The sequence below is a fragment of the Chelon labrosus genome, assembly GCF_963514085.1.
Source record: "Chelon labrosus genome assembly, chromosome: 16".
Taxonomy (NCBI): domain Eukaryota; kingdom Metazoa; phylum Chordata; class Actinopteri; order Mugiliformes; family Mugilidae; genus Chelon; species Chelon labrosus.
Window position 1 is genome coordinate 20,131,608 of NC_140349.1, and position 27,526 is coordinate 20,159,133.

The following is a 27,526-nucleotide window of genomic DNA, read 5'->3' on the forward strand; positions in this document are numbered from 1 at the left end:
TCCGTGCTTTTATGTAATCCAGCACAGATGGCAGGTCTTGCGTGCCACGGGCGCTTTATGTACATGGCACGCAAGTATCCCTTAGAGAAGCTCCTTCTTCTGGGTTATGAATTTATTTAACAACATTCTTGTTGAAGGAGCTCGAAATGCCAAGCATGTTAAACCTGTTCAAAAGAATCGGATCTCTCTTGGAATCAGCATTAGCATTTATAAGTCACAGGATGGCTTTGACAGCCTTTGGTGGGGGCCTTCGGGTCCTGTGGGTTGAGGGGAGGAGTTTCTGTTCTAGTGCATCCCACAGATACTTGATCAAAAGGACAGGTGCCATGTAGCTGCAGTTAAAGGTTGAGATATACACCATCCAGTCATAACATTATGACCACCTTCCTGATATTGTGTAGGTCTCCCTTGTGCCTTCAAAACAGTTGTGACTCATCAGAAAATGGACATGGGCCTTCTGAGGGTGTCCTGTGGTGTATGGCAACAGAATGTTGTTAGTGGGGGCCTTTGGGTCCTATGGGTTGAGGGGAGGGGCCTCTGTGGATCATCCCACAGATACTTGATTAGTTTGGGATCTAGTGAATTTGGAGGCCAGGTCAACACCTTGTGCTGTTCTTCATGTTTTTTTGAGTTGTTCCTAAAACATTTTTGTGTGTGTGATTGTGTCAGGCTGCATCCTGCTGGGGATGACTGCTGCCATCAAGGAGTGTCATTGCTATGGGGTGTTGATGCCTGTAACATCCACATGACTGCCAGGTCCAGATGATCAATGTTATTTACTTCTCCTGTCAGTGGTTTTAATGTTGTGGCAGATCGGTGTATATTACAGTGTCACTTCAAGTTGACAGGTGAATTTGTTAGCCTTTTTCAAGAGGCTAAGAGTCAATATTACCTTTTAATCTGACAGAAATGACTGAAGGATCTGACTGTGACCTGCCTACTAACTTCTTTCACAGTTACGAGTCACTCCTTCACTTGACGCTGATTCTCCGCAAACAGTAAACACACATACGTTTAATTTGTCACCAAGGAAATACAGGAAAGAACAGTCTTCATCATAAGAAAATAAGAAAACAACACAACCCTACAAAGCAGAGTCATTGTACATAGCCACACTTTGTGATGTCGCAAACCGATACTGAACAGAGCTGATTTTAGGAAACAGCGATTAGCCGTCTGTCATTGTGACCTCCTTGGTTCATCCTTCCAGTGATGTTATTTACCTAAAAAAATGTTAGTGAATCAAACCAGTAAGGACAGAGTGAACATTCAGGAAAACAATCTCATCAGGAGTGATCAGAGCTGAATAAAAACAGGTAAGTGAATAAACATAACGGTGCCTGCTTGCAACAGTGAGAGCTGACTTAGTGTCATTTGTGGTAATTCTAGCAGACAACTAGAGCTGTGTTTTCACATCAACCATTTGTCCTTCTCCTTGTTGAAGTTCTCAGCCCACTGGCGGGTAATCTCCAAGTAGTGGCCCGGTTGGTTGGGCTGATAGTCTAGATACAAACGGGTCACAGTTTTCTTGGGTAAAGCCCTCTCTATCTGCGTGCCCTCGTGCCATTGATTAAAGGACGTGATGGTGACAATTTCTGGTCTGACGGACAGAGCTGCCTGCAGGGACGTCTCGTAGTAGCGTCCATTGACCCTGTTCCTGGTGTTATGGTTGTTCCACGGTCGAACAGCCGTGTCGACGTAGCCTGGGCCGACGCTGGGAATAAAGATCAGATTGTTTGCGTCGCAGAAGGCCTTGATGGCTTTCCAGTTCTGGTGGGACGAGCCAAAGGAAAAGCCGTTGGAGGCGAAGTAGGTGTACATGCCGTCGAAGCCGCTCGCGAGGATGTCGTGCTTGTGGCGCTCCTCGACAATGAGGGCAACGAAAATCCCATCGTAAGGTGTGCCTCTGACGCTGTGGGAGCCTTTCGCTGTCAGGAGCTCTGCCCAGGACTCAGCTGGTGTCAGGTAGGAGTCATATACATAAAACAGTGGGAGGACCCGTCCTGTGCTTGACCTGAATCTGTAGAAGGCGCCGTGTTTTCCATATCTGGGGAAAATAAGAGAAAGATACTCAGACTCAAAGCATTTGAAGTCATCATATTCCTTAAAACACGATTGTTTATGCGTAGCCTAGATGCTTGACCAAACATATTGTCCATGTACAGCACACATCGGCACATGAACCACAGAAATCAATGCCAAGTGCCCTCCCTGCTTCCTTTTCTTTTAAATTACTTCCTGATATCCAAATTTCAAACCCTCTCAGATGTGCCGATGTAGCTTTTTAGCTGTCTCGTGATTTTAAGGGATGCAGTGATCTGCTGCTACTGCCGTGCCACAACTGGAAGTTTTATAATATTTTGCCTCAGGTAACCCATCAGCTTCCGGCTGAATGTACACCAATCAGGAATAACATTACGGAAAAAGAAAATTATTAGGAAAAAGAATGTCATTTTGTCCCAGTGAAACATGAAATCTCAGAGTTTCTGACAAAAACCCAACAAGTCGATGAGACGCAACAGAGAACTCAAACAACCTGGACATAAATGGGTAGTGGACACAGAAAACAAATCTGCTCTGGGGAAGCACCTCTAAATAGACTGATAATGTCCAGCCACATAGGTGAGTCCGTTTCATTACTTTAATACTGGTGAATGAATACTGGTTAAACTGGATTATATATAGCTCATTTAAAATTAAAGCCCTGTAAGGTTAATATAGATGGGATTTTGAGCTTCTAGTATATATGAACGAATATTGGAATTCACTTCAACTTGTGTGGGCTGATCCATGAATCTCACAGTAATGTGTTGCAGGCTGCATTACATTCAGGCCTAAAATGCTCGGTTGAGCGGAGGCAAACTGCACAAGCGGGTGATTACTCTCTTCGGGGTTGTCAACCCAAGCAACACCTTTTATCTCAGTGAAAACAATTACAGTTATTTTTTATATAAAAATGCTGATAAATGCAGCATTACAGGTCTAAGCGCAACGTCGCTAAATGGCAAGCCTGCAGGCTCAGGCCACGTTAGCTAGCAGTGACACTAGCCATATGTGATGGAAAACCTTGACGTAAATCAGAATGACCATTAAAGTACATCAGTATGACCCTGAATCACTTTGTTAGCCAAGCTAGCGGCCGGGGCGCTGCTTGTTTAAGTGTAACTGTGTGTACATGTATTTCGATTGTGACGATACTAGATACTGTCACTCAAACACAGCTATGAGTTCACATGTTGAGTTTCTGATGGTCATTCAGAAAATATTTATGGGTTATTTAAAAGCAGCCATGGACTATTTTTCTGACTCTCCAATGTTTTTTTTTTTTTTTTTTCATTTGCAGATGGTCAGCACAGTGGGTTCCTGAAAATACTGGCAGAGATGTAAAGTCCAGAAATCGGATTCCACTCAGAGACACCCAACAAAGCCTGCCCTTTGATTTTCTTCCAGCCTTGTATTATTGTAAACATGGCACCACTGAGTCTCTGTATTCTTGTTTCTAGTCGCACTGTACAATGATGGTTGATTTGTTTTGGTGAGCCTAATCTGAATATCTCATTATACTGTATGAAACCCTATCTGATGAGGCCCACATCCCTATGCCTCTCTTAAATGGAATATATTTCATACAGTCTTGAGTTATGGGAAAACCATCACATACACACTGTATTACAGCTTATTGAAGTCAGAGAAAAAGCTACATTCTAAACCAATACAGAAGGACGACTAAAGAGACGTCTAAAGTGCTGCTTCAAAGTTCTTGTGTTCGCAGAAAAATTACTTAAAAACATCAGTGGATTTTCAAACAAGTCCTGAACGTAGACAAAGAGAACTCATCAAAGAAATGAAACTAAAATATTTCATTTGTGTATTTTTCTTTCAGGAAAAAAAGCCAATATTACAAATCTGTGAGCTGCAAAAATAAGTGACGTTCGAGGATTACAAGCTAATTTCAAGACCAAATCAGAGTCAGTCTGTTTAGAAGTGTTCCTAATCAATGTAATGCGACTTAAGTGTCATTCAGGGATTTGTCACAGTCTGATCTTCACAACACGTTTTTAGTTAATGATGGCACGGACATAGTAGCTTTCTGAGGATTGGTGTGCCATCATCAATGGACCAGTGAATTGAAAGGACCTGAAGCGAGAAGTTCATCTGATTAAACCCACCAACATGTCAGAACTTAAGTGGTTCTGTACCAAGAAATGGGCAAAAATCCCTCCCAGTCGCCGTAGATGACTGATCAGCAGTTATCGTAAATGTTTAGTCACTGTTGTTGCTGCACAAGGGCCGTCAGACCAGATACCAAAAACAAGACTTCACAGTCTTTTGCAACTCACAGATCTGTACAAATGATCAATTTACACGAATAAATAAATGCACAAAGTATAATATTTCTGTCTCATTAGTTTAATTGGGTTCTCTGTATCTACTTTCAAGACCTGTGTGAAAATTCACAGATGTTTTGAATAATTTTTATGCAGGAACGTAGAAAATTCTGAAGGACACAAACACTTTTAAGCGGTACTGTATATTAAACTACCTGTTCCTTGTCTTTCCCTTATGAGGCTTGATGTTCCAACTCATCTACAGAGTTCTAATATCAGTACCCACTGATACAGACTGCAGCGCTCGACCCTTTCAGTCAGCGAAAGAAAACAAATCCAGCACGGAGGTAAGCGGACACAGCGAAAGAGCTTACTTGTCAATAATATATTTGATGTTGTCATGCATGCTCTGGTCCGTCCGTCCCTTGTATGGCTGTATGTGAAAGGCCACCTGTGCAGAAACACACGTGAACAAGGTTGTTAGTGGAAAAGCGCCAGCTAAATGCACAAAAACCTGTAAAATAAGTGGTTATGCTGTGAATCCTCATTATTCATGTGTACTATTTGTTGTGATGGACAGCCAGTATTAAAAAGGCATTTAATTACAAGTCTGTGGACCTCGCTAATTATTTGGCAGCGCTGCCTCTGAATTACAGTCCTGATTGAAGTGTTATTCCGTGCCCACTCTGGATGGTACTTGTTCCACAGTGGATGCTAGTTTTCCTGTGAATACTCCCATACACAAACTACTCAACACCATGACAGCATCACACTCTGTCCAAGAAAGTCTAGTGACAGCCAAAGGAGACATTTATACTGTTGTAACTTTCTTAGCTTTATCTTCTGTGTAGCTGCTCTGAGTACAGTGAGTTATAAAAGACATGCGTTCAAAACAGTGAATAGCGGGTCCATAGGTCTGACAGAATATAGAAACAGTCAAGTCTTATTTGAGCACTGGGAAGTAAGCACGTCATTACAAATTTAAAAATCATATTATGGAATTACTGGTCCAAAAATGTTGGACCTGATCAGTGAAAAACTACTTGAACACAAAGTGCATTAATTAGTTTTCAAAAAATGAAGACGTGAGCAAAGCCAGAATGGACCTGAACAGACCTATCTTAGCATAACAGACCTGATCCAAACCAAGAGAGAACACAGATCTGAGATCTGCAACAGCAAAACCAGATCCTACCCAATGATTAGTCTAAGTAAAATTCCATCTGACTTTGGTCTCAGGTCGTGTTTAGTTTCTCCAGAAACCAATGAAGACCTGTGAAGACCTCTTTAACGGATGTTGGGAATGAAGAGTGGTAATATACACCTATGAACCGAAACCTTATGACCAGTCCTGCCTAATGTGCCAATGGTTCTTTGTGTGTCCGTAGAACATCTCTGAATCATAAAGGGATGGACACTAAGGCCTCTGATGGTGGCCCTTTGGTAACTTGCACACACTGGTAGAAGATCCTTTAAGTTCTTTAAGTGACGAGTCCCAGCTCATCCCGACCGCACACTGCCCTCCTGGTAGGTACCAGAGGTGTGGACTGGAATCAGACTTGAGTCAGAAAGTTCACCACTTTCAGTTCCACTTGACTAAATCAAAAAAGACGTTTGAACCACAATTTGGACCTCAACTCCAATGCCTTGTGACTACAGTCCACCTAGTCCAAATACTGAAAAATAAGTAAGTTAAAAGGTGTGCCTTGAAAGGCGCCGTATCACTGCATACACAGCAGTCCATTGGGTCCACCGCAGAGCTTTTTAAAAGCCACTGTATATAAAAGCCGAGTGTATGATAGGAGGTTCAAAATTTGGTGTTCACCATCATCATGAGCATCGGTCAGAATGCAGAGCCAAGATTCAAAGGGTTATAATGCTCAAAAACGTTTATTTGTCCAAAAGAAAAAGGGGGTTTCAATAAATAAATAAACTAGAAGAAAAAAAAAAAAAAAAAAAAAAAAAAATAAAAGGGAAATTAGGATCTTTGCTACAGCCGCCCCCGAATTTCTAGTGAGAAATACGATTAAAGATCAAACCATAACTAATGGGTGTCTTCGGGCAGGGCAGGAAGAGGGATTAGATGTGCAACAGGCCGGATATAGGTTTTGTCTTTAACTAAAACTTTGGCAGCCCTAATGCGACCATCTTTACTCTGTAGGAGGTGAGTCACTTTCCCTACAGGCCAAAGAGCCCTTGGTTGCTGGGAATCAACAATCATTACGATTGAGCTCAATGTCAGATCTGGTTTATCCTTTTGCCATTTTTGCCTGGTCTGAAGCGAAGGTAGGTAGGATTTGGTGAAATGTTTCCAGAAATGGTCAGACAATATTTGTGTATGGCGCCAACGTCTTCGACTGAGGAGATCAGAATCAGGGTAGGACACCAGAGGGAGTGATGCATCATGTCGTCCCATGATGAGAAGGTTTGGTGTGACAGGGTCAACATCTGCAATATCCGAGGATACATAGCCTAGGGGTTTTGAGTTAAGAATTCCTTCAATTTCAATCAGCACTGTTCTTAGAACCTCCTCAGTGACCATTTGTGCACCAATGGTTTTCTTTAGAGCATTCTTAACTGAGCGGATCTCACGTTCCCAGACACCACCGAAATGGGGTGCGTGTGGAGGATTGAAACGAAAATTAATTCTTTGGGTTGCTAGTACTGACTTAAGGGTGGGACAAAGATTGTTGAAGGCTTCCTGAAGTTCTTTGTCCCCTCCTTTGAAGTTCGTTCCCTGATCACACAAGATCTCAGCTGGTGTTCCTCTCCGAGAAGTGAATCTTTGAAGGGCCATAAGGAAAGAGTCTGTATCCATGTTATTAAGGAGGTCAAGATGCACACATCGTGTTGTGAGGCATTTGAATATTATACCCCACCTTTTCTCAGTTTTGCGGCCAATCTTGACACTGTAAGGACCAAAACAATCTATTCCGGTGGAGTAGAAAGGAGGTTTAAGTAACCTGAGACGAGCATCAGGCAAATCAGCCATCTTGGGAATTATTGGTTTTGCTCTCCACTTCTGACATGAAACACAGGTACGTTGATGTCGTCGTACTGCCTCTCGTCCTCTCAAGATCCAGAATTTCCGTCGGATTTCAGCAAAGAGTCTTTCTGAGCCAGGATGATGCAGTTTTTCGTCGTAATCCTGAATGATCAGTTTGGTGACATTGTGAGAAGGATTCAAGACAATTGGATGGACTGACTCAGATTCCAGCTGATGGCTTTGCCGCAATCGGCCTCCAACACGAATGAGTCCAGAGTTACTGCACAGTTCTGGGGATAAGCAGAGTAAGCGACTCTGTGATGAAAATGGTTTCTGTGATTGAAGGCAAGCTAAGTCCTCACCGAAGCTGTCCATCTGTGCCTGCTGGAGGATTTTCTGTTCTGCTTTCAGGTAGTCAGCTGCAGAAGGATTTCCATCAGTCAGATTTGAGAGAGATCGGGCAGTAACATCCAAAAGATCTCGGTAAGACTTAAAATCACCAGTGTTTGGAACATTAACAATAGCATTGATGACACCACAGAAGGCAGGTTTTCTCAGCTCCGTTTTATCATCATTATCAGGTTCACAAGATGACAGTTTGGGCCAGTTATCTGGAGGTCCAGCTAAGAACTTTGGGCCATTAGTCCATCTGTTTGGACTGAGGATGTCCGACAAGGATTTGCCTCTTGTAACATCATCAGCAGGGTTATTGGCTGACTCAATATATCTCCAGTCTTGACTGTTCGTGAGATTTTGGATCTCTGATACTCTCGCTCCTACGAATACTTTGAAACGGCAAGAGTCAGCTTGGAGCCAGTGGAGTACAGTCGTTGAGTCTGTCCAAAGTGTAATGTCTCTGATTGGTAGGGTGAGTTCATTTCTGATCAGTTCACAGAGGCGTGCACCAGTTAGTGCTGCACAGAGCTCCAGTCTGGGTACTGACAGCTGTCGTTTTGGGCTGACACGTGATCGAGCTAGTATGAAACTCACCTCAACCTGGCCTCTGTTATCTTCTGATCTCAAGTATGCAACGGCACCGTAGGCATGTTGTGAAGCATCACAAAAGATATGTACATCTCGAGCTGTGGTAGGAGCATCCATTTCTTTGGAAGTATAACAGCGAGTGATGGTGATCTGTGGTAGGAGACTAAGTTCTTCTTCCCAGGAATTCCAAGCTGTTAAGAGATCGTGTGGAAGAAGGGGATCATCCCATTCTCGTTCCTTCCTCCAGAGTTGTTGGACAAGAATTTTGGCACGTGTTGTAAAGGGTAAGAGGTAACCTAATGGGTCATACAGACGGGCAAGAACTCTATAGATGTGACGCATTGTTACAGTGTGTGCCTCCAATGTTCTGTATTTGTACTTGAAGAAATCCGGTTTGCAATTCCACAGTAATCCTAGTGTGTGTTCTTGGGGTTCAGTCCGATTCTCAGAGAGCCAGAGTTCACTGCTTTCGGATCTTGCTTCGGATGGTAGATGGCTAATAACAGAGGGATCATTGCTTGCCCATTGACGGAGGTCAAAGCCTCCTGATGAAAGAGTAGCTCTTAGTTTGTCAAGGAGTGTTTGTGCTGCCACAGCTGAAGGAAAGCTTTGCAAGCAATTGTCGACATAAAAGCAGCGGGTTACTGAATTCTGCACCTCCCCATCAGATTGGTTGTCCTTGACATGCGTTTGCAGAGCATAAATGGCACAGCAGGGGCTGCAAGTGGTGCCGAAAGGAAGGACCTGCCATTCATACACTGAAGGGGGAACATCCTTGTTCATATCGCGCCAGAGGAATCGAAGAAGGGGCCTGTCTTGAGGTAAGAGACGGATTTGGTGAAACATACCTTTAATGTCACCACTTATTGCTACAGCATGTTGCCTGAAGCGGAGCAGCACACCAAGGAGTGAAGGCCCGAGGATTGGTCCTGGCAGCAAGTATTTATTGAGGCATTGTCCTTGGAAAGTGAATGAGCAATCAAATACAATACGGTCTTTGTTGTTATGTATGATCATATGATGTGGAATGTACCAGGCCTCTTTAGTGTTGCAAACCTCTTCCAGGGTCAGTTTTGCTACATAACCAGCCTGCTCTAGTTTTGAGATCTGATCACTGTATGAGGTTGCTCTGTCGGAATCCTTGGATAACCGACATTCAGTATTTCGGAGCCGTGACATCACTGCAGACTGAGGAATGTTCAAGAGAGGAAAATTTGCTAGCCTAAGAAGGGGAGTGGCATAGCGGTTAACACCTTTGACTTGAACTCTTTCCGTGGCCTGTTCAAGGAGCTCCATGGCTTGTTGGTCTTGCCTGGATCTGATCACTGCCTTTTCACTTCTCACAGGTAAAGCATCAAGCTTCCAAAGTTTTTCGACATGATAATGCAGTTCATCAGCAGGAGATCTGAAGGATGTGAACAGGCACTGGACAGGAACTGAAGCCTGACTGTGATAGTCTGTGATGGGGCCTTGGAGTGTCCATCCCAGACGAGTCTTGACAGCTGCGGGTGATCCAGGGGGGCCGAGTCTGACAGGAGCAGTAGGGGAAATAAGATGGATGTGATCTGAGCCTATGAGCAGCAGTGGTGAGGCTTTGTTAATTGACGGTAATGGAATGCCTTGTAAATGTTTGTACTTTCTTTGAAGGGTTAGCACAGGATAGGTATGCTCTGAGAGTGCTAACTGGCTTGCAGTAAAGGCATGATTGATAGTGAAAGTCTTTTCAGGGTATGCCATAGGAGAAAGCCGAAAAGTAACAGATGAACCATCAAGAGTTTCAACATCTTGGCGAACTGTTCTGAGAGACAATTTCTCAGCTTTACCATTCAAGTGGAGGTGCTGAGCTGCTGGGTGCAGAAGAATGGTACGCTGAGAACCATCATCAAGGACAGCATGTGTTTCCAGAGTTCGTTTACCATTATGGAGAAGCACTTTCACAACTTTCAGAAGGACACCATTACAGTCACTTGGTCGGTCCAGGTACAGTGTTTTAACAGCAGGACAAGCAAGATTACTAGATCTTTCGTTTACCTCGCATAGGATTTGCAGATGTTTTCCCCTACAGGTGGCACAGGATTTCTTCAGGTCACATTTAGCAGCTTGATGAGCTCGAGCACAGCGCCAGCAACGTTTTTTCTCTTTAATCCAGTTTACCTTTTGATCCTTCGTCATGACAGTGAACAGGGGACATTTGCTTACATGATGTTCGAATGAGCTGCAATAGGCACAAGTTGCTCTAGACCTCAGAATGGGTTCTGAAAATGGCATGTCATCACTAGGTTTATTTGCTCCATGTAAAATTGTTGTCAGAGCAGGTGTGGACTTACGTGGGTGTCTTTGGTTGGAAGATGAGATTGAGACTTCTTTTCTGGGTTGGCACCGAGCTTCAGTTTGCAACCAAGATGAGAAAATATGCAAGTCATACTTCATGGTCCCTTGGTTCCTGTAGACATGACGCTTGAAGCGACTGGAATGTTCTGCAGGCAGCTTTTCAAGGAGACGATCTACATGAGAGCCACAGAGAAGTTCTGCTTGTCCTTGATCCTCCATGGTGTTAAGCAGACCAACAAGTGCTTGTACACGCAAGGAAAAGTCGTCAAGAGCGTGAGCATCACCTACTCTAACAGGAGGGAGATCCATGATGTTCCTGAGCTCCCTCAATGCTAGTTGTCTAGGTTGCCCATATCGTTCATCAAGAGCTGCGATGGCTTGGGTATATGGGTCAGAGGCATAGGAGAAAGCAAGAGCTAATCGCTTGGCCTGGTCAATTTTCAGATGATCAAGAAGAACATGATATTTAAAATGCTCTGTTTCATTAGGGTCAAGGAGATTGCTCAACGCCATCCGCAGCATCCTATACTGCATTTCATCCTCTCTAGTAAGGTTTGGGAAGGAGGGGCCCTCAAGCTTGTAGACATGTGTCCTTCCTGGAGGAGGTGCTGCAGATCTCTGTTCTTGATGGCTATAAGATGTAGAGGTCTGAGGAATTAAAGAGGGGGACTGCCTCTGCTGGGAAGAAAAGGAAACAAGAGGCTGAGCAGGGTTTACTGGGAGAATCAAAGGTGGAACATGTGAACTCTGTGGTTGGCCCTCTAGTGATGCTGCAGGAAAACTGGGAGGTGACAAGTCTTGTGAATAAAGGATTGGCCTAGGTAGGCCAGCTGTAGGAACTGCAGCATCAAGGATTGACAAATCAGGTAAATGGGGCATGGCAGAAGAAACTGCAACAGGATGACGGCTGACCTCTGGTGGACGGGAGGATGACTGGGGTTGTGGTGATTCACAGTGAGCAGTTTGTGGTTCTGTCTGAGAAACTAGGGGTTGGTTACACACAGAGTGCCTATTTCCTATAGATAATCCAGATTTAGATGAATATTTAGAGGATGAATGAGGAGTGCATGATCTTTCCATGAAGCATCGAATATCTCTCATTGTCTCAAGAATTTCCTTCATGATTTCAAACTGATTAACAGGATTGGCTTGTTGAGGGATATCCTCTATTTGACTGTCAGGCTCATGTCTTTGTTCCTCCTCTGGAACATCTTGTAACCCATGTGTGTTTGTATTACGCCGTGTGCACTCAGTTTGACATGCAGCACCTTTAACTCTAGGATATTGGACTTCATAATCTTCCAGATGAGCAGGGGGTCGAGTTTCACGACCAGAACGTCGAATAGTTCCATCTAATGGCGGCGGCGAATTCATGACAATAATGAAATCCGGCTCGAAGGACCATGTATGATAGGAGGTTCAAAATTTGGTGTTCACCATCATCATGAGCATCGGTCAGAATGCAGAGCCAAGATTCAAAGGGTTATAATGCTCAAAAACGTTTATTTGTCCAAAAGAAAAAGGGGGTTTCAATAATGAATTCAACAAGTTACTTAATGAGACCAAGGAGAACAAACACACATGGGTGAGTGAATCTGAAAGAAAGCAAAATTAAGGTTAAAACTCAGAATGTTATATCATGAATGGAATGAAATTTAAATGTCCATATTAAAGAAATAAGGTTCAAAAAGAAACATGGACATAAAACAAACTAAAGAGTAAATTAACACAGCTCTTACCAGCACAGCACTGCCGCCCCATGCAAAGGTGAGGAAAGGAGGAGTGAGAAGGAGTGCAGGCCTTGAATAAGGAGTGATCAGGTGAACTCAATCAGGTAAATGAATGAGGGAGTGATGGAAGGTGAGAAGAACCAATCAGTGATAGAGAAAGAGAAAAGGAAGTGAGGTAAAGGAAGTGATAAAGGTGAGGTCAGAAATTTCAAAAATAAAAGGGAAATTAGGATCTTTGCTACACCGAGCATATGGCTGCTTCCCTGAGGTTCCCAGTTTGAACCATATCAACGCTGTATGACTCAAAGGTGCTCATATTTAAAGCTGCATTTACATGTTGAACACATCTGACAAGCGTAATACATTTTCCTATGACCGATGACATCCCAGCTGTCATCAGGCGAGAGGCGGGGTACACCCTGGACAGGTCACCAGTCTATCACAGGGCTAACACAGAGAGAGAGAGACAGTGGGAGGAAGTTGTAGTACCAGTCGGCCTTGATTCGAACCCGGAACCTTCTTGCTGTGAGGCATCAGTGCTAACCACCACGCCACTGTGCCATCCATAATACATTTTCATCACATTAAATCCTTTTGCTTCTGACAGTTTGGAAATTGCTCTACTGCTTTTTTTGCTTTTATAAGCCATTACTGTCAGCAGCAGTCTACTGCATTACTGTTTGCACTGGAGAAAAATATGAATGTTTACAACCATAGTTGCACAGGAGTCTTTATGGCAGATCTGATAAAAACCTAAGATACAAACAGTAAAGTGGGAGAGTATACTAAAAGATACTGAATAAAAAACATTCTGCTGACTTGTATTAATGATCCCAAGAAAATAATAGTACTCGAAATGATGACATTTAGAGCGTCTTGTCTTTTTCGTCTGGTACAAAGATAGAACGAGACAGAACAGCAGACAGAACCTAAATTTAGTCAACAGGATGCTGAGGATTTCTGGACGAAGGAGCTGAGAGGACAAGAAGAAAACAAGTGAAGCAGATGCTCACCTTCCTCACAGGCATGTCCTGCATTTTCATCTCATTCGTAAACACATTCAGGTGGCACAAGTTGCATCCACCCCGCTGACTCAACTGTCTCTGAAATTTCTCTTTACCTGCCTCAGTAATAATTAAAAGCTAAAAGAATATCTGCTCTTTTTTTTCAGTTTTGAATGGAATATCATTGCGTGCTTTGCCAGGAGCAGGAAGCTGAGTGACGGATGTCATCCTGAAGTAACTACGGTACGCTTCACTCACAAAAGAGAAAAGGTCTACCGTAGCTCAGTGGCAAACATTCAAGCGGCGACAGAGCTGTCGAGCCAGAAACAGTGAACGCTCAACGCCCACTCCATCTTTCAAAAGAGGCTGCAAGGTCTTCATAAACAGTTTCCATGGCAACGCGGCGCTGTTTGGCGCCCGTGCTCGGGCTTGTCAGCAGTCTCGACTGGTAGGAAATCATGAAAGGCCAGCGAGGTAAGACACTGTTCAGTCAGTTCCTGTTCGGTTGAATAAACCGGGATGAAAAATGCTTTGTTTGCTCAGATTCCCTCCAGTAGCCAGATGCTGACTGACTCTCATATCCACACTACGAGCACCAGGTGTATAGGCGCTCCCGCAACAAACAGGCCTCCCCAACAGTTCTCTGTTTAACTTCTACTCAGACGATAATGAACACTGACCTCAAGCCACGTTGCCGCACGCTTCAGTGTTTCATCTCATTATGTGAACTGAGATGATAAATTCAGTCGCGCAGATGCAAGATTTTATTATCAAACGTAAAAAGCATCTTACAGCAAGCTAACTTTGCTTCTTGAATAGAAAAGAATAAGAGAAGCCCTCAGTCTTCAGTGTATCAATTTAGAAAGAATGTCTCATAATGTAACAATTACTCCACAGTGTATGATTTATGACAAAAGCTTTTATTGAATTAAGATATGCTGCCCTTGGGCTTACAACCCACACAAATATAACTGTGGTTTGGAAGTTAGAAGGAGCAGCAATCCCATCCTAACTCAGCTGGCTCGCTAACACTGTTCAATATTGTCACAAACTGCTAGTTGGGGCTTAAACAAAGTTCGACCTTATGTCCTGTTCCCATATTGCAAGATTCAGTGTATTTAATACCTGTTGTTTTATCTGTTTCTGAGTCCAAAATGCGATGCGATGTCAGGAGTAGAGAACAATCAAGAATGAATCAGGGAACGCTGATAGATGGACATATTCATATATGTTTAGAACAGACACAGTTAAGATAGAAGATCATATATTTAGCAATACATAAATGTTAATGTTAATGTTTTTTTTAAAAAACAGGCCAAAAAACTCACACCTTTCTGTATAAAAAGGATTTCAATTATTTAAAATGACATTTCTTTGACCTATGTATATATTTTACATTAACGACAGAAGTGATAGTGATGATATATTTTAAAATGACATACTTATCATAGTAATTTTAGGGACGATTGTTTATTGGGGATGCAAAACATACAAATCAAGCTGATTGTCATGTGAGATTGGGAGTCCAGGATAAGACCTGTGGTTAAAGCCATCAAATGGACAGATGACATGTAGCTGCAATACATTTGCTAAATGGGTGTTTAACCTGCAAAAAAGATCTCCCTTGTGCCTCCAAAACAGTTGTGACTCATCAGAGAATGGACATGGGCCTTCTGAGGGTGTCCTGTGGTGTCTGGCAACAGAATGTTGTTAGTGGGGGCCTTTGGGTCCTATGGGTTGAGGGGAGGGGCTTCTGTGGATCATACTTGATCAGTTTGGGATCTAGTGAATTTGGGGGCCAGGTCAACACCTTGTGCTGTTTATCATGTTTTTTTGAGTTGTTCCTAAACCGTTTTTGTGTGTGTGTCTGTGTCAGGCTGCATCCTGCTGGGGATGGCTGCTGCCATCAAGGAGTGTCATACTTTCATATTACACACTGTCATTTGGCCCACTGTACGTATGAAAGCTTTATTTTTACTCTTCTTGATTGCCGTCAGCGTCACTCTGGCAAATAAGGTCAATCTATGCTTAATTAGAGAGGACGGAGCACTGGAGGGGATTATAGATCAGCCTGTGTTCTCTTATGTGTGATATGTTATGGTAGCAACGGGTTTCTGTGACACCAGCGATCTGGCTCCTCCACTTTTCTAAGTGACAGAGGAACTGACAGATTCCTAATGTGTCAGAATCGCAAGGCACGCAAAGTTTGAAGGCCTGACATTTGGAGGGGAAACGAGCGCACGGACACACATGACTGCTCACGCACACAGACTTCAGCCTGTATTTTGTCAGAGGCAGCTCTGATGCACTGAAACACTAGAGCATTAGCCCTCAGGTCAGCTGTGAGATACACACTGTTGTGTAAGTCTAACCGAGACACACAAGAGAGACCCAGTTCTCAGCTTAAGACTTCCATATAAGGAGCATGAAAGTAGACCGACGGAAAAGCTCTTCTGTCCTGTTAATGCTGAATCTACAGCCTGGCCTCAGCTTGTTTTGCCGTTGCCATCACAAGCACCTTTGGCGTCTTGAGGCTTTATGGTATCTAAAACCCTTCAGATACCAAACAGATACTTTTTTTTCGAGTTGTGCACTGAAGAGGATAAAAATCTGCTCTAAAGCACTTTAGGTGTTTCAAAAATCAGCACTCGGCTCAGTTAGAAAAGCCTCCGATGGCAGGACATTTTCATTTCTCTGCAGCGCTCATGTTTCTGTAAATGCCATGGAGTGAGATTGGAGCGTTAAAATCGAAACTGCCGCAGGGACACAATGTGGAGGTATCAATTTCTTCACTGTCGGTGGACCAGAAAGCAATGCAGCTGAAAGATATAATGCATTCATTTTGAACAAATGGCGTTTCTCAACTGGAGAAAATGTAGTGTTAAGGACCAGTCACACCAGCGTTTACAACAGCTGCATTTTAGCATAAAATCAATCCATTTCAATGGAACTGCTAAACGTTGCACTAAATCCCATGCTTTGAGTTTAGCTTTGGTGGGTTCTGACCCCTTAAATCCCCACTGTTGACCAGCACACTTAATAATAATGCTGATTAGAAGAGAGGGAGCTACCATAGCCTATTGTTTTTGACCATAACCCAGCTTTGCTTGAACAAAATGCTTGTAGTGGACTCTAGTGATGTAATTTATATGGTTGCTGCTTATATTCTATTCACGGTTAAACAGAAGGTTATGTATTTGTTTGTTAGAATGGGAATTGTCCCTGTCGGCTTTCCTGCTATTTTGGCAGGCTCCTCAATAAATAATATTGGATTGCTGACAGACAGTAGTCATTGGTACACAGCCCCAGTTCATGAAATGGCATGAAAAGTCTAAATATTTCTACCTGTGTACACAAGACTTGTCATGCACAATATACTCTATGGATGTGCTCCAACTGCTCCACACGATGGAACAAATATTGTATATCCCTTTAATGAACCTTTTGAAGGTAGAACCTTTTGTCCTGTGTCTCCTGATTAGCAACAAAGCTAGCTAGCTTTCATGTCATATTGGCGGTACCGTGATTACCAGTCATAATTTTCACTGCGAAAGTCAAATGTTTCAAAAGCTTGATTTGTACGTCTCAATTTAACCACATCCCCAATGATAATGATTACTAATCTGCGTACAGTGACGTTAAAGGACTGCTGTGTTTTTGTTTTTCTGTTTTGTTTTGGTCTCATTTATTGATTAAGCTTGGCTTATAGTCCTGCAACAAACCTACTGAGAGCCCTTTCCCCCTATATTATAGGGAGACATAAAAGCATTTATACCTGGGTGCTGGTACGTCAGCACTGTTCTGTAATTACGTCACTAAAACATTAGTCAGCGATTAGTCAGCTGTGTAGAGCTTCTCTGTGTACTTCAAACAATGGTGTCTGGAACTGAGTGGCTCATGTTGGAGTTGAGGTTCGACGTTTATTTTCATTGGAACACAGAAAATTGAGCAGACATCTGAATAGATGCTGTGTAGGAGGCTGAACAAGGGATAATTTTCTGTGCTTGTCCAGCCACTGACCCATCACTGCTGTTGCAGTCTGCACTGCTGCGTAGGCAATGTGTAGGGTCCGGAGATATGCCATACATACCTATGTTGTAACTACCCTGTAACCTACACCCTACCTACGCCATACTTTCGTCTTACCTAAGCCAAACGTTCGTCTTACCTACCCCATACTTTCATCTTACCTGACCCATAATTTTGTCTTACCTGACCCATAATTTTGTCTTACCTATGCCATACCTATGTCTTACTTTCCTCTTACCTATACCATTTCTACGCCATACATACATCTTACCTACGCCATACCTTTGTCTTACCTACGCCACATCTACACCATACATTTGTCTTTCCTATGACATACCTTTGTCTTACCTACGTCTTATCTGTGCCATACCTACGCCATACCTACGCCATACCTTTGACTTGCCTACGGCATACCTACGGTATACCTACGCCATACCTACGGTATACCTACGCCAAAACTACACCATACCTACGCCATACCTGTGTCTTACCTACAGCATACCTTTGACTTACCTACGCCATACCTACGCCATACCTATGCCATACCTACGCCATACCTACATCTTACCTACGTCGTAGAAGATGTACAAAAATCTGGCTCTAAGACAGCAGAAATCTTGAGTAATGAGTGAAAGTCATCAGACAGTTGACAGAATGACTATGCCAGCTAGTTTAGAGAAATATTCTGACTCAAAGATATCATTAGGCTGAGGTGCCATCCGGGGCTATAGCCCTGAATGAGTTGTCCCGCAAATTTTTCCTCCACGTCTCCTTCGTCTTGGCTACATCTCTCAGAATACCACATAGATACTTTAAAAATCTAAAATGATGAGCTACAATTAACATGTTTAGTGTGCATTTGTTAACGCATTGTAATACAAACGATTTTACCTTCTAATCCCACGTTAACAGATACATAGAAGACTTTTATGAGCAAAACTGGTCTGCTGCTCACATCGTACACTCCTATCAGACAGCAATATGAAGTGACACTGTCAAAAAGAAGCACCTAACAGAAAGGATAAATGTCACATCTACTTTCGTTTCAACACATTGAGGTCTGACTCAACTGTCCATCCATCATTTGAGTGTACGTATACTCAGTCACTTTACTTCGTATTTCATTTTATTAATTTAATACAGTAGGTGGAGTTACTTAAACGTTAAGATATGCATGTAAAACAATAAGGAATGTAATTATTTGGCATGTTCCAGCTTCTCAAATATGAAAATTTGGAGCGTTTCCTTCATTTGAATCAGTTTTTTTACACTTTTGAAATTGTAAGTTGTGAGGGACAACAAACAAAGCAACTGAGTCATTGAAAAAATATCACATTTATCCTTATTTCAATCAAATAAAACTGTTGAAAATGAACCTAACCTCAACCAACCACAACAGTAATGTACAATACTCTTAATAATGCATGGGTAATAGTACAACAGCCATGGGGTACTTAAATGTTTTATTTAAGTAACATTAATTTTCAAAGCAGTACTTTCATTTGCAACACAGCACTTTACACTGTGGATTTAGTACTTAAGTAAAGGAATTGAATCCTTCTGTTGTCGCTCGTCATGCCTACACAAATAAACACTCATGTCACATGGATTGGCTCTACACAGTCAGAAAAAAAGAACATTTTCAGACCTAGCATGAACACAGAGCTGATGACACAAATTTCACATCAATAGTGTTCTCAACTTCGACAATCAGCCATCATGGCAAGCCACTCATTCACTCAGTAAATCATCAGAAAGGGAAAAAACATACCGGTTGTCTCACCAGTTACCTTGATGCTGTGCCTGTGGGCGGCGTCCATGACTGCAGGAACCATGTCCTCTGTGGGCTCCCCGTGGTCGTCCGCCTCCCCGGGAGGATACCATGACAACACCAACACCCCTACACAACCGTAGCATGGAGAGGAGAGAAGTGAGTAAAGCAGATATGAAATTTGAACGTAAATAAGTGTTTCGTTTAAGCAAAATGTAAAGTAAATCATAACTTTCAGTCAGTGTAGTGTTCCTCCTTAATACCAAGAACGCTTTGTATGAAATACCTGAAAATCACTTGAAAATTATATTTCTAGCACCTGTGACTTTTTGAAATCTACAGATGACCCTATTTAAATTCTCCATCAGTCTTTTAGAACTGGTAGAAGCTACGTAAATGAAATGTCCTGAAGAAACCTTACAAGTGTAGTTGTTTCAGCTTGTTTTTTGTTTAAACCGTGACCTGGACGACTGAGAACCTTCACAGACTATCAATTGCCTCATTCAAATCTGAGATAAACATTTCCTTCCATTACTTCAGCTCTTGGAGCATCAATTCGAAACTTTGGCAAAGGTTCAGGGCGAACTTGGCTCAATCCGTTTGACTTCACCTTAGCACACGACGTAAAGATTAATTTCCATAGCCAGTGTTCAGTGCCCTTTATGTAGCTGCATAGAAAGTAAGCTGCAAGGGTTAATATCCACAGTTGCAGTGCCTGACTACTTAAAAAAGTAGTCAGGCACTTAGTTTGTGTGATGTACTTCGAGTAAGTGCCACAGTGCCGCTCAAGACTGCAGGCATGCGGGGGCGTATCATGGTTTAATGTTGCATCCTGTTCCTTGCACAAGTACAAGGCTCTGTTGAGATCTGATGTTCTGTTAGGTTTGTATCCACGTAATTAATGAATTAAGTGGGATGCAAACTGTTTTTTTCCATTTACAGACAGATGACAGTGAAAAAGAAAACGCATCTAGAAAACCCTGAGTGTACTGCAAATAAAGATCTAAATAAGGATTTTGTTTTTTAATTATAAAAATATGTGATATATAATATTGATATTGACAGTGTCAGACATGCAGTCTGATTAGCGTCATGGGAGTGGAAGTTTTCCCACAATTGAAAGGTCTGCTGAAGGATGCTCATCTTGTGCACCTTATGTCGTGACAGTTGTGCCGTTCTACGCCGCTGGCCATGTTCTTGTTAAGCGGCTGCACGAACGCTTTTCTCCGTTAGCTTTTTCACATTGTCCAGACAAACAAAACACATAAAGCATTGTTTTGTTTTTTAGCCTGTGTGGAACCAATGTCAAGGTTTGGGCTTGCACATGCTCCAGACTGAAGTATACATAGAACAGTGTGCAAGTCTCAGTTTCAGTTAGTGCCACAAAAACAGATCCAGGCACCTTAAACTGGCCTTTAGGGGACTCAGGTAAAATAATCATGGTCAGCAGCTCTTCTGATAATTTGCTAAAATGACACTTCATTTAGGAATTTGTACTATATCAGCACAGGGATACTATAATATATTACTGCAGCTTCTTCTGGAGTTGATTTTGTTATTAAGTGGCTGAAGTTCTTATGCAAATACATTTGTGTATTCATCAAAAGCTAATAGACAGTGAATCCACTCATCTGGTTCTCATTGTAATGGGCGACCTCAGAGCTGTTGCCGTGTTTACAGTCAACAGCCTGACTGGTGATCCAGTCTGGGCTGAACTGGTGCAGCCGACCGAACTGAGTTGTGCTTATCTCTGAACAGCACTTGGGATCGGTGCTGGGTTAAGTGTGCATCAAGAGCAGGTTAAGTGAAGCGAACTGTGTTCTGATATGGTTGTCAACTGCTTGGCAGAATAACGAACCTGCTCGTGCAGCGAGTGCTCAAGACAGCAGTGTGGGCACCGGGACTGACTCCTGGTAAATAGCTGTAGCCGTGGGTGGGCAAACCTGATCGTAGTGCCTCATCCACTACAAGCGACCTCATCCTGGCTTCATTTTAACCTTCACCGAGGAGTATTTGTTTGTGATGATTACAATGCGATCAGCTCTTTTGTCCGTGCCTCTCCTTACACAAATAATATTTGTGTACATGACTGGTTACATGGTTAGTAAAATAAGGATGTCTGTGGTTATTTTATGGGCAGTTTCCAGCACTTTAAAGTAGATTTAGATTCAAACTTAACTACTTCTAGGCCACGCAATGAAGGACTCTCTTCTCTAACAGTATTTCTGGAGCATTTAACATTTATATCTTTCTCTGTTGTTAGAATTTTAATTATTTAAAGGGAGGTTTGTGGATGTGCATGTAAAGCCAGTGTTGCAACAATTGTTACCCGCTGCAGCAGCTTCTATCTGGGCCATGTGTGACTCCAGCACCTTCGGGTCCCTGGAGCTGTAGGGTCCGAGCTCAGGGTAGAAACTCGAGGCGATGTCTTCGGGTGGCGTGTGCCTTCCTTGAGCGTGGCTGGCTGCGATCTTGGGGTCCCAGTGCGGCACCAGCACGTGGTCCCAGTGGATGTACTTGTTGTCCATGCTGGGGGAGCCGTACCACAGGTAGTAGAAGATGTGCACGTCGTAGAATATGCTGTAGTCTCGGTCCGATTTGGTGAAGACCACCTTGGTGTCGCTGCTGCCCATGTGGGACTGGCCCGGCGACACCACCACGTCTCTCTCGTCGAACCTCTTCCTCTCGGGTCTCTCCCCGATGAAGTCCATCCCGGGGGCCAGGTCCGAGAAGCCGTCGCTGGGCTTCAGCGTCCTCAGACCCATCATGGTCCCGAAAATGAAGAGCGTGAAGAGGAAGAGTGCAACCAGAGCTTTCCTGCGCAGCCGAGTCATTGTCGCTGTCCGTGGTGCTGCCGCAGGAGGAAGAGCCAGTCCAGAAGCCAGCAGGGGAGTGACGGTCCCTCTTAACGCCAGCTACATGAACGCAGCCACCGGCTTCACGGCATGAACTGGCGTCGAGCAGGTAAAAGAAAAAGAGCGCTCAGCTGTGCATAACAGAGCATGTAAAACGCACGATAACCAGAACCATCTCGATTCACTTCCATAATCGGGACCCGGGGACGTTTTGCACTAAAACGCTGTTCGACTTCTGCGCAGCCACCTCGCTTTTATTTATTTTTTATTTTTATTCAAATCCTATGATCTCCGAGAGAAAAGTGGAGAAAAAAAATCGATTTAATCCAGCAACTCGTGTCTCGTCTGAAATCAGAGAGCAGTCTGCCGAGGCTCGGGTGCAGCTGTAACGAGCCAAGTCTGGTTACCTTTGTATTTCCTCCTGTCGTTGCTGCCCCTCTCTTCTCCGTCGAGCTGTTGCAGCCTCTGTTCGTTTCAGAGACAGCATTCTTGGAAACAGGATTAGTCCTGCCTGGGTGAAACACAGCCCTTTTTTCCCTTTTTACTGTTCGTTCGTATTAGAAGAGAGAATGGTACATTTGTTTCTGTTGTGGAAGCAGCGGAGAGGTGGGATTAACCCCGACCGGAAAGAGATGTATGAGGGGCGATTGATGCCACAAACAAGCAGGGGGCGGAGCCTGATGCCTGTCTGTGGCAGTGGATGCCTCATACTTCTGGGTGCAGAAGTGATTTAAGGTTTCTATTGTCGTTTCAAAACATTAGATAAATGAAAGGGAACGGAACTAAGTACTGAGGTCCAGTCACAGCACAGGAGAAATAATAAAGATGAATCTCAAATCAAGGATAAAAATAGCAGTGCAATTAGCACGAAGTGGGTATTAATGCATAAATATCTATGTAGATGTACAGATATTGTACATAATATGCCGATATTGCATATGAAAGAGTTATTGTACATGAAGCAGAATTATTGGTCCTGGAAAATTGCAAGACAGAGTTTGGGAGTCTAACAACCTCTGGAAAGAAGCTATTCCTGAGTCTGTTTGTTCTGGACCTGAAGCTGTGCAGCCTTCATCCTGAGGGTAGGGGTGTAAACAGTCCATGAGCTGGGTGGGAAGAGTCTTTCATGGTGCCGGCTGCCCTTTCCCTTCACACTGCGCGGCCCATAACCTTCCTCACATTAGTATTCTGCATTAGACGGAAATGTTTCCTACATTCGTTATCACAGTTTGATATTGTTACGTCATTGCGCCCTCTTCTTCTGCAGTGGTGTAACGGGACCTTAGAGGATAATCAGATAAACCAACTAGTATTCTCATCTTCGTTAATGAAAACTAACATTATTCTACATTTCCCTTTGCAGATTCGATTGAAATTTGGTTTAAATGTGACCTTAATTTGGAAAGCTAGCCGAGGATTTAAATGACTAAATGGTAATGGTTTAGGTATTTTTTTAGCTTTTAGCGTACGAACTTGATGAGTATTGATTGCTGGACCCTCTTGGTGAAATTTTGATTCAGGTATCTCTACAAGCATAATGACCCCAAACCTGGCAACCCTGCCATATCCAGATATTGTTCAGTTTTAAGAAAAAGTTAGGGTAAATGACTGTGTTTTACTTTGGACAGGCTTACTATCTCCCAAATCAGGCTGGGTTTTCCATAAATATGTATGTGTAAGTAAATTATAGTGGAATTAAAAAAACAAAGGTCCCTTTCCAATTGCTACCATTAAGTGCTTTTTAGATCGGCTCAGCCTGACAAATAGCTGGTTTGGCATCTCCCATCAGGATTTTTTGACAGTGATCTTCTGCTCTCACTCAGGGAAGAGCATGTTTATCAAAATGAGGATGTAAGCGTTTAAAAAAACCTAATACTCCCACATGGGTGTTTGTGTGATGTGAGTTTTAGTAACAGTAGCACACAGGGGTACAGATGTACTCTTAGTGAAATCAGCTGCCATAAAAAGGGCAAATTGAAATTGGCTTTAGCAGTTTGCTGCAAATCTTGACCATGCAACATGCAACATGACTCGCTTTCATTTTCACCTACCTAACTGGACACTGGAGACTCCTAATATCAGAGAACACTGTAGGATGCTGTTGAAGCAGCTTTGCCTCTGACTGTGACCCTAATCACCCCTCATACCGGCTTCTTGTTTCTGTTAAAATTGCACTCTAACAGAAGCTTTGTCGTATTTTATTTTAAAATCCCTAAAGAAGCACAAGCTGCAGTAGTCTAGTCACTGACAAACAAAACCCCAGGCATTAACTGGAGTGCCTGAAATGAAAAGTGTCATTATTTATGTCAACATTCTTTTGCTCATCATCTCTTTTACTCTGTAAAACGTTTTATAGTCGTTGGTTAAATACAACTTTAAGTATCCACGTAATTCAGTCTTATCTCATTGAACTTTGTAGATTTAGGAGGAACAGCACAATAAAGGTTTAATGTAATGTGACTTAATGAAAGCTCTTGAGCAAAGAGCCCACTGAAGTGCTTTTAGCATCAAATAAATGACGACAGCAAACATGTTTAGCCCAGATGGCCCCAGTGCCCCAGCAATTTTGCTGTGAAACTGCCGTGTTGATCAAATTGCAGCATCCCAGCTCACGGCTGTATGTGTTATTGTTTATGGGGCACGCATGTTTTCACTGAGTATGTATGGATCAGTGTAATGTTCTTGCAGTCTCGGGTGGTCTCAGTGAGTACATGCTTGAGGTGACACCTAGTGGGAGTGATAAAATAACACTGCATGCTATTTTAGTGTTTCACAGCGTTGACTTCTTTTAGACCTGCCAAACTCGGGGGCTGCATGCAACACTGGACTCCAATCTGTTATGTGCCTTAGCTTTTACATTTCTATTTATTGACTTCTTTTTTAATCTCAGGTGCTTGCGTTGTGTTCTATGTTGCTCCGTGGGTCTTAGAGAAACGTAATTGTGCTGCACATAAGGCAGAATTGACAACAAAGCAGACTTTGACTTTTGATCATCTGCATGCCTGTGGATTGCAGTGGCCATGTGGACGCGGATTAAGTTCAAATTCAATTTTACCCCGTTCAGGCCTAAAGGTCACTATTTATTTATTTATTTATTTATTATTTTTGGTAATACTTTCATTTGAGTCTCTCCGTCTAGCATTTATGAGCTGTACAGATTTAATAAAGGGACCATAACACACTTGTGTAGCTTTATGCTGCAATAAGCAATATGAATGTTCAGTGTTTATTGGCTGGGGGGAAGCTGTATTTTATTGTCACTCATTCTTTTTTCATACGGCAGACTGTGGCTATGGCTGGAGTTCTGGTCGCCAATCATTTATCAGCATTTATATATTTTACAGCACACCGTAAAGCCAGTGGTAAATATTTATTTGCTGCCCCTTGAATGTTTTAATGTCAAGGAAAATAAGCGCCGTCGAACCAAATGCCAAATTTAAATACCCCTGGCATGGTGAACGGGGACGTGCGCTTCGACAACTGATTATGATGAAAACTGAACAAAGCAGAGCTGGACGGGTTATTTTAATGGTATTTACACAAGTCAACAAAAACAAGAGCTTTTGCAGTTTAGAAGCAATTAACTTTGACATTGTGAAGAGCAAGCCCACAACATAACATATTTTTTTTCCATAATTACTACAAATTACAAATTGCTCATTAATATAATTATTTGTGTCATAATTCCTTATTGGCTACTGTATGACGCTTAATAAATCTACATTCCACATGGAGGCAATATAAATACATGTTAAATATTAGATGAACTCACTGACTGAACGCTCACAGCATCACAATGACAGTGGGTGACTCTGACTCTGACTATTCTACAGGTTTTTGCAACTAACTGGTCACTGGTTTTGATCAACAATCATCTTCCTTAACCAGTTACGAATCAACTGTAAATGCGTCAATTTTATAGTGGTGCAGACATGCTCAGAAAAGGCTTCTTAGAAACTGCTGCTTTGTCGGCGGAGCTGTCCCTAGTGCTTAAACTGTCCTCTGACGTGTTCAAGGCTCCGCTCTTGTGGCAGAGACACAAAACAGACAATTATTGTTGCTTGCCCCATCCTCTCAAAACTGTCTACGCACTTGTGGGTGGTTGTATTTGTGCTGATGAAGGCAGATACCTGCAGTACCTGACAACCTCCTCAAACAAGAATTCAACATCAAACACCCAGAAGTGAGTTTTGGTAGCTAGAGTAGAGAATTCTGAAAATCAGCCACAAACATTAAAACCACTGACAGGAGAAGTAAATAACATTGACCATCTTGTGACAATACAATGTTCTGCTGGGAAACTTTTGGACCTGGCATTCATGTGGCTGTTACTTAGACATGTACCACCCACCTAGACCAGACCAGGCACCCCCACCCATAGCAATGACACTCCTTGATGGCAGCAGCCATCCCCTGCAGGATGCAAAAAACGTGAAGAACAGCACAAGGTGTTGACCTGGCCTCCATATTCCCTAGATCCCAAACTGATCAAGTATCTGTGGGATGATCCACAGAGGCCCCTCCCCTCAACCCATAGGACCCAAAGGCCCCCACTAACAACATTCTGTTGCCAGACACCACAGGACACCCTCAGAAGGCCCATGTCCATTCTCTGATGAGTCACAACTGTTTTGGAGACACAAGGGAGACCTACACAATATTAGGAAGGTGGTCATAATGTTATGACTGAATGGTGTATATCTCAACCTTTAACTGCAGCTACATGGCACCTGTCCTTTTGATCAAGTATCTGTGGGATGCACTAGAACAGAAACTCCTCCCCTCAACCCACAGGACCCGAAGGCCCCCAGACTAGCGGACTTTTAAAAATAAACATTAGGTGCTGTATGAGATATGTTTCCTCTGTGGGATTTAGGTCAGGCCTCTGGGCGGACGCTCTTTCTCCTTGCCAAAACATTATTTGAGCGGGCAGATGGCACATCCAAATCCTTGCATCCCTCACTTACGAGCAATGCGCTCTCAGTTTTTCCCTCGGCCTTCTCCATTAAAACCGCCAGGTCCAGGGCCGGTCGGGTGGGCGCCCTAGAAAAGCGAGGCCGCAGCCCTCACCGCAGTGGTGCTGATTCAGTCCCAGCCTGTGTCATTCGCTGCACGTAGCCCCCCCTCTCTCCCCTCTCTCTCCCTCGCGCGCTCCATTAAGTCCGGTTACTCTCCACTGACAATTATGCAATGAAGGCACAGAGCCAAAATAAATGTTATAAAACCCCATCACATCCATGTAGGTTATATTCTGAGTCAGCCAGAAATAACTAATCTCCAAAGAAGAGTATCCGAATCTTAAGTTCACTCAGGTGCCACCTGGCAGGATGGTTAAGGCTGTAATTTATGGCCTCGTGTTTAATAAAGTTTGACAGTCAGAACTTAGAGGTTCATGCTCTGTCATGTGATTCATGTTTCTTAGTATAACACATACGTGTGTTATTTGTTAAAAGTCGAGTTCACTATGTGTTTCTGTGGATTAAATGTCACTTTCATGACATAACATTT

The 27,526-nt window shown here is 43.0% G+C and overlaps 1 protein-coding gene across 1 annotated transcript; it reads right to left on the bottom strand.

Annotated features, from left to right (window-relative positions):
• Positions 1-712: 712 nt before the first annotated feature.
• maneal (mannosidase endo-alpha like) lies at positions 713-22,079 on the bottom strand. The gene is made up of 4 exons (XM_084563882.1): positions 21,493-22,079; positions 19,183-19,292; positions 4,703-4,779; positions 713-2,047 (listed from the first exon to the last, which is right to left on the bottom strand). Exons 1-4 carry the CDS (start codon positions 21,995-21,997, stop codon positions 1,411-1,413), a joined length of 1,329 nt encoding a protein of 442 aa, XP_084420008.1. The 5' UTR covers positions 21,998-22,079; the 3' UTR covers positions 713-1,410.
• Positions 22,080-27,526: the final 5,447 nt, after the last annotated feature.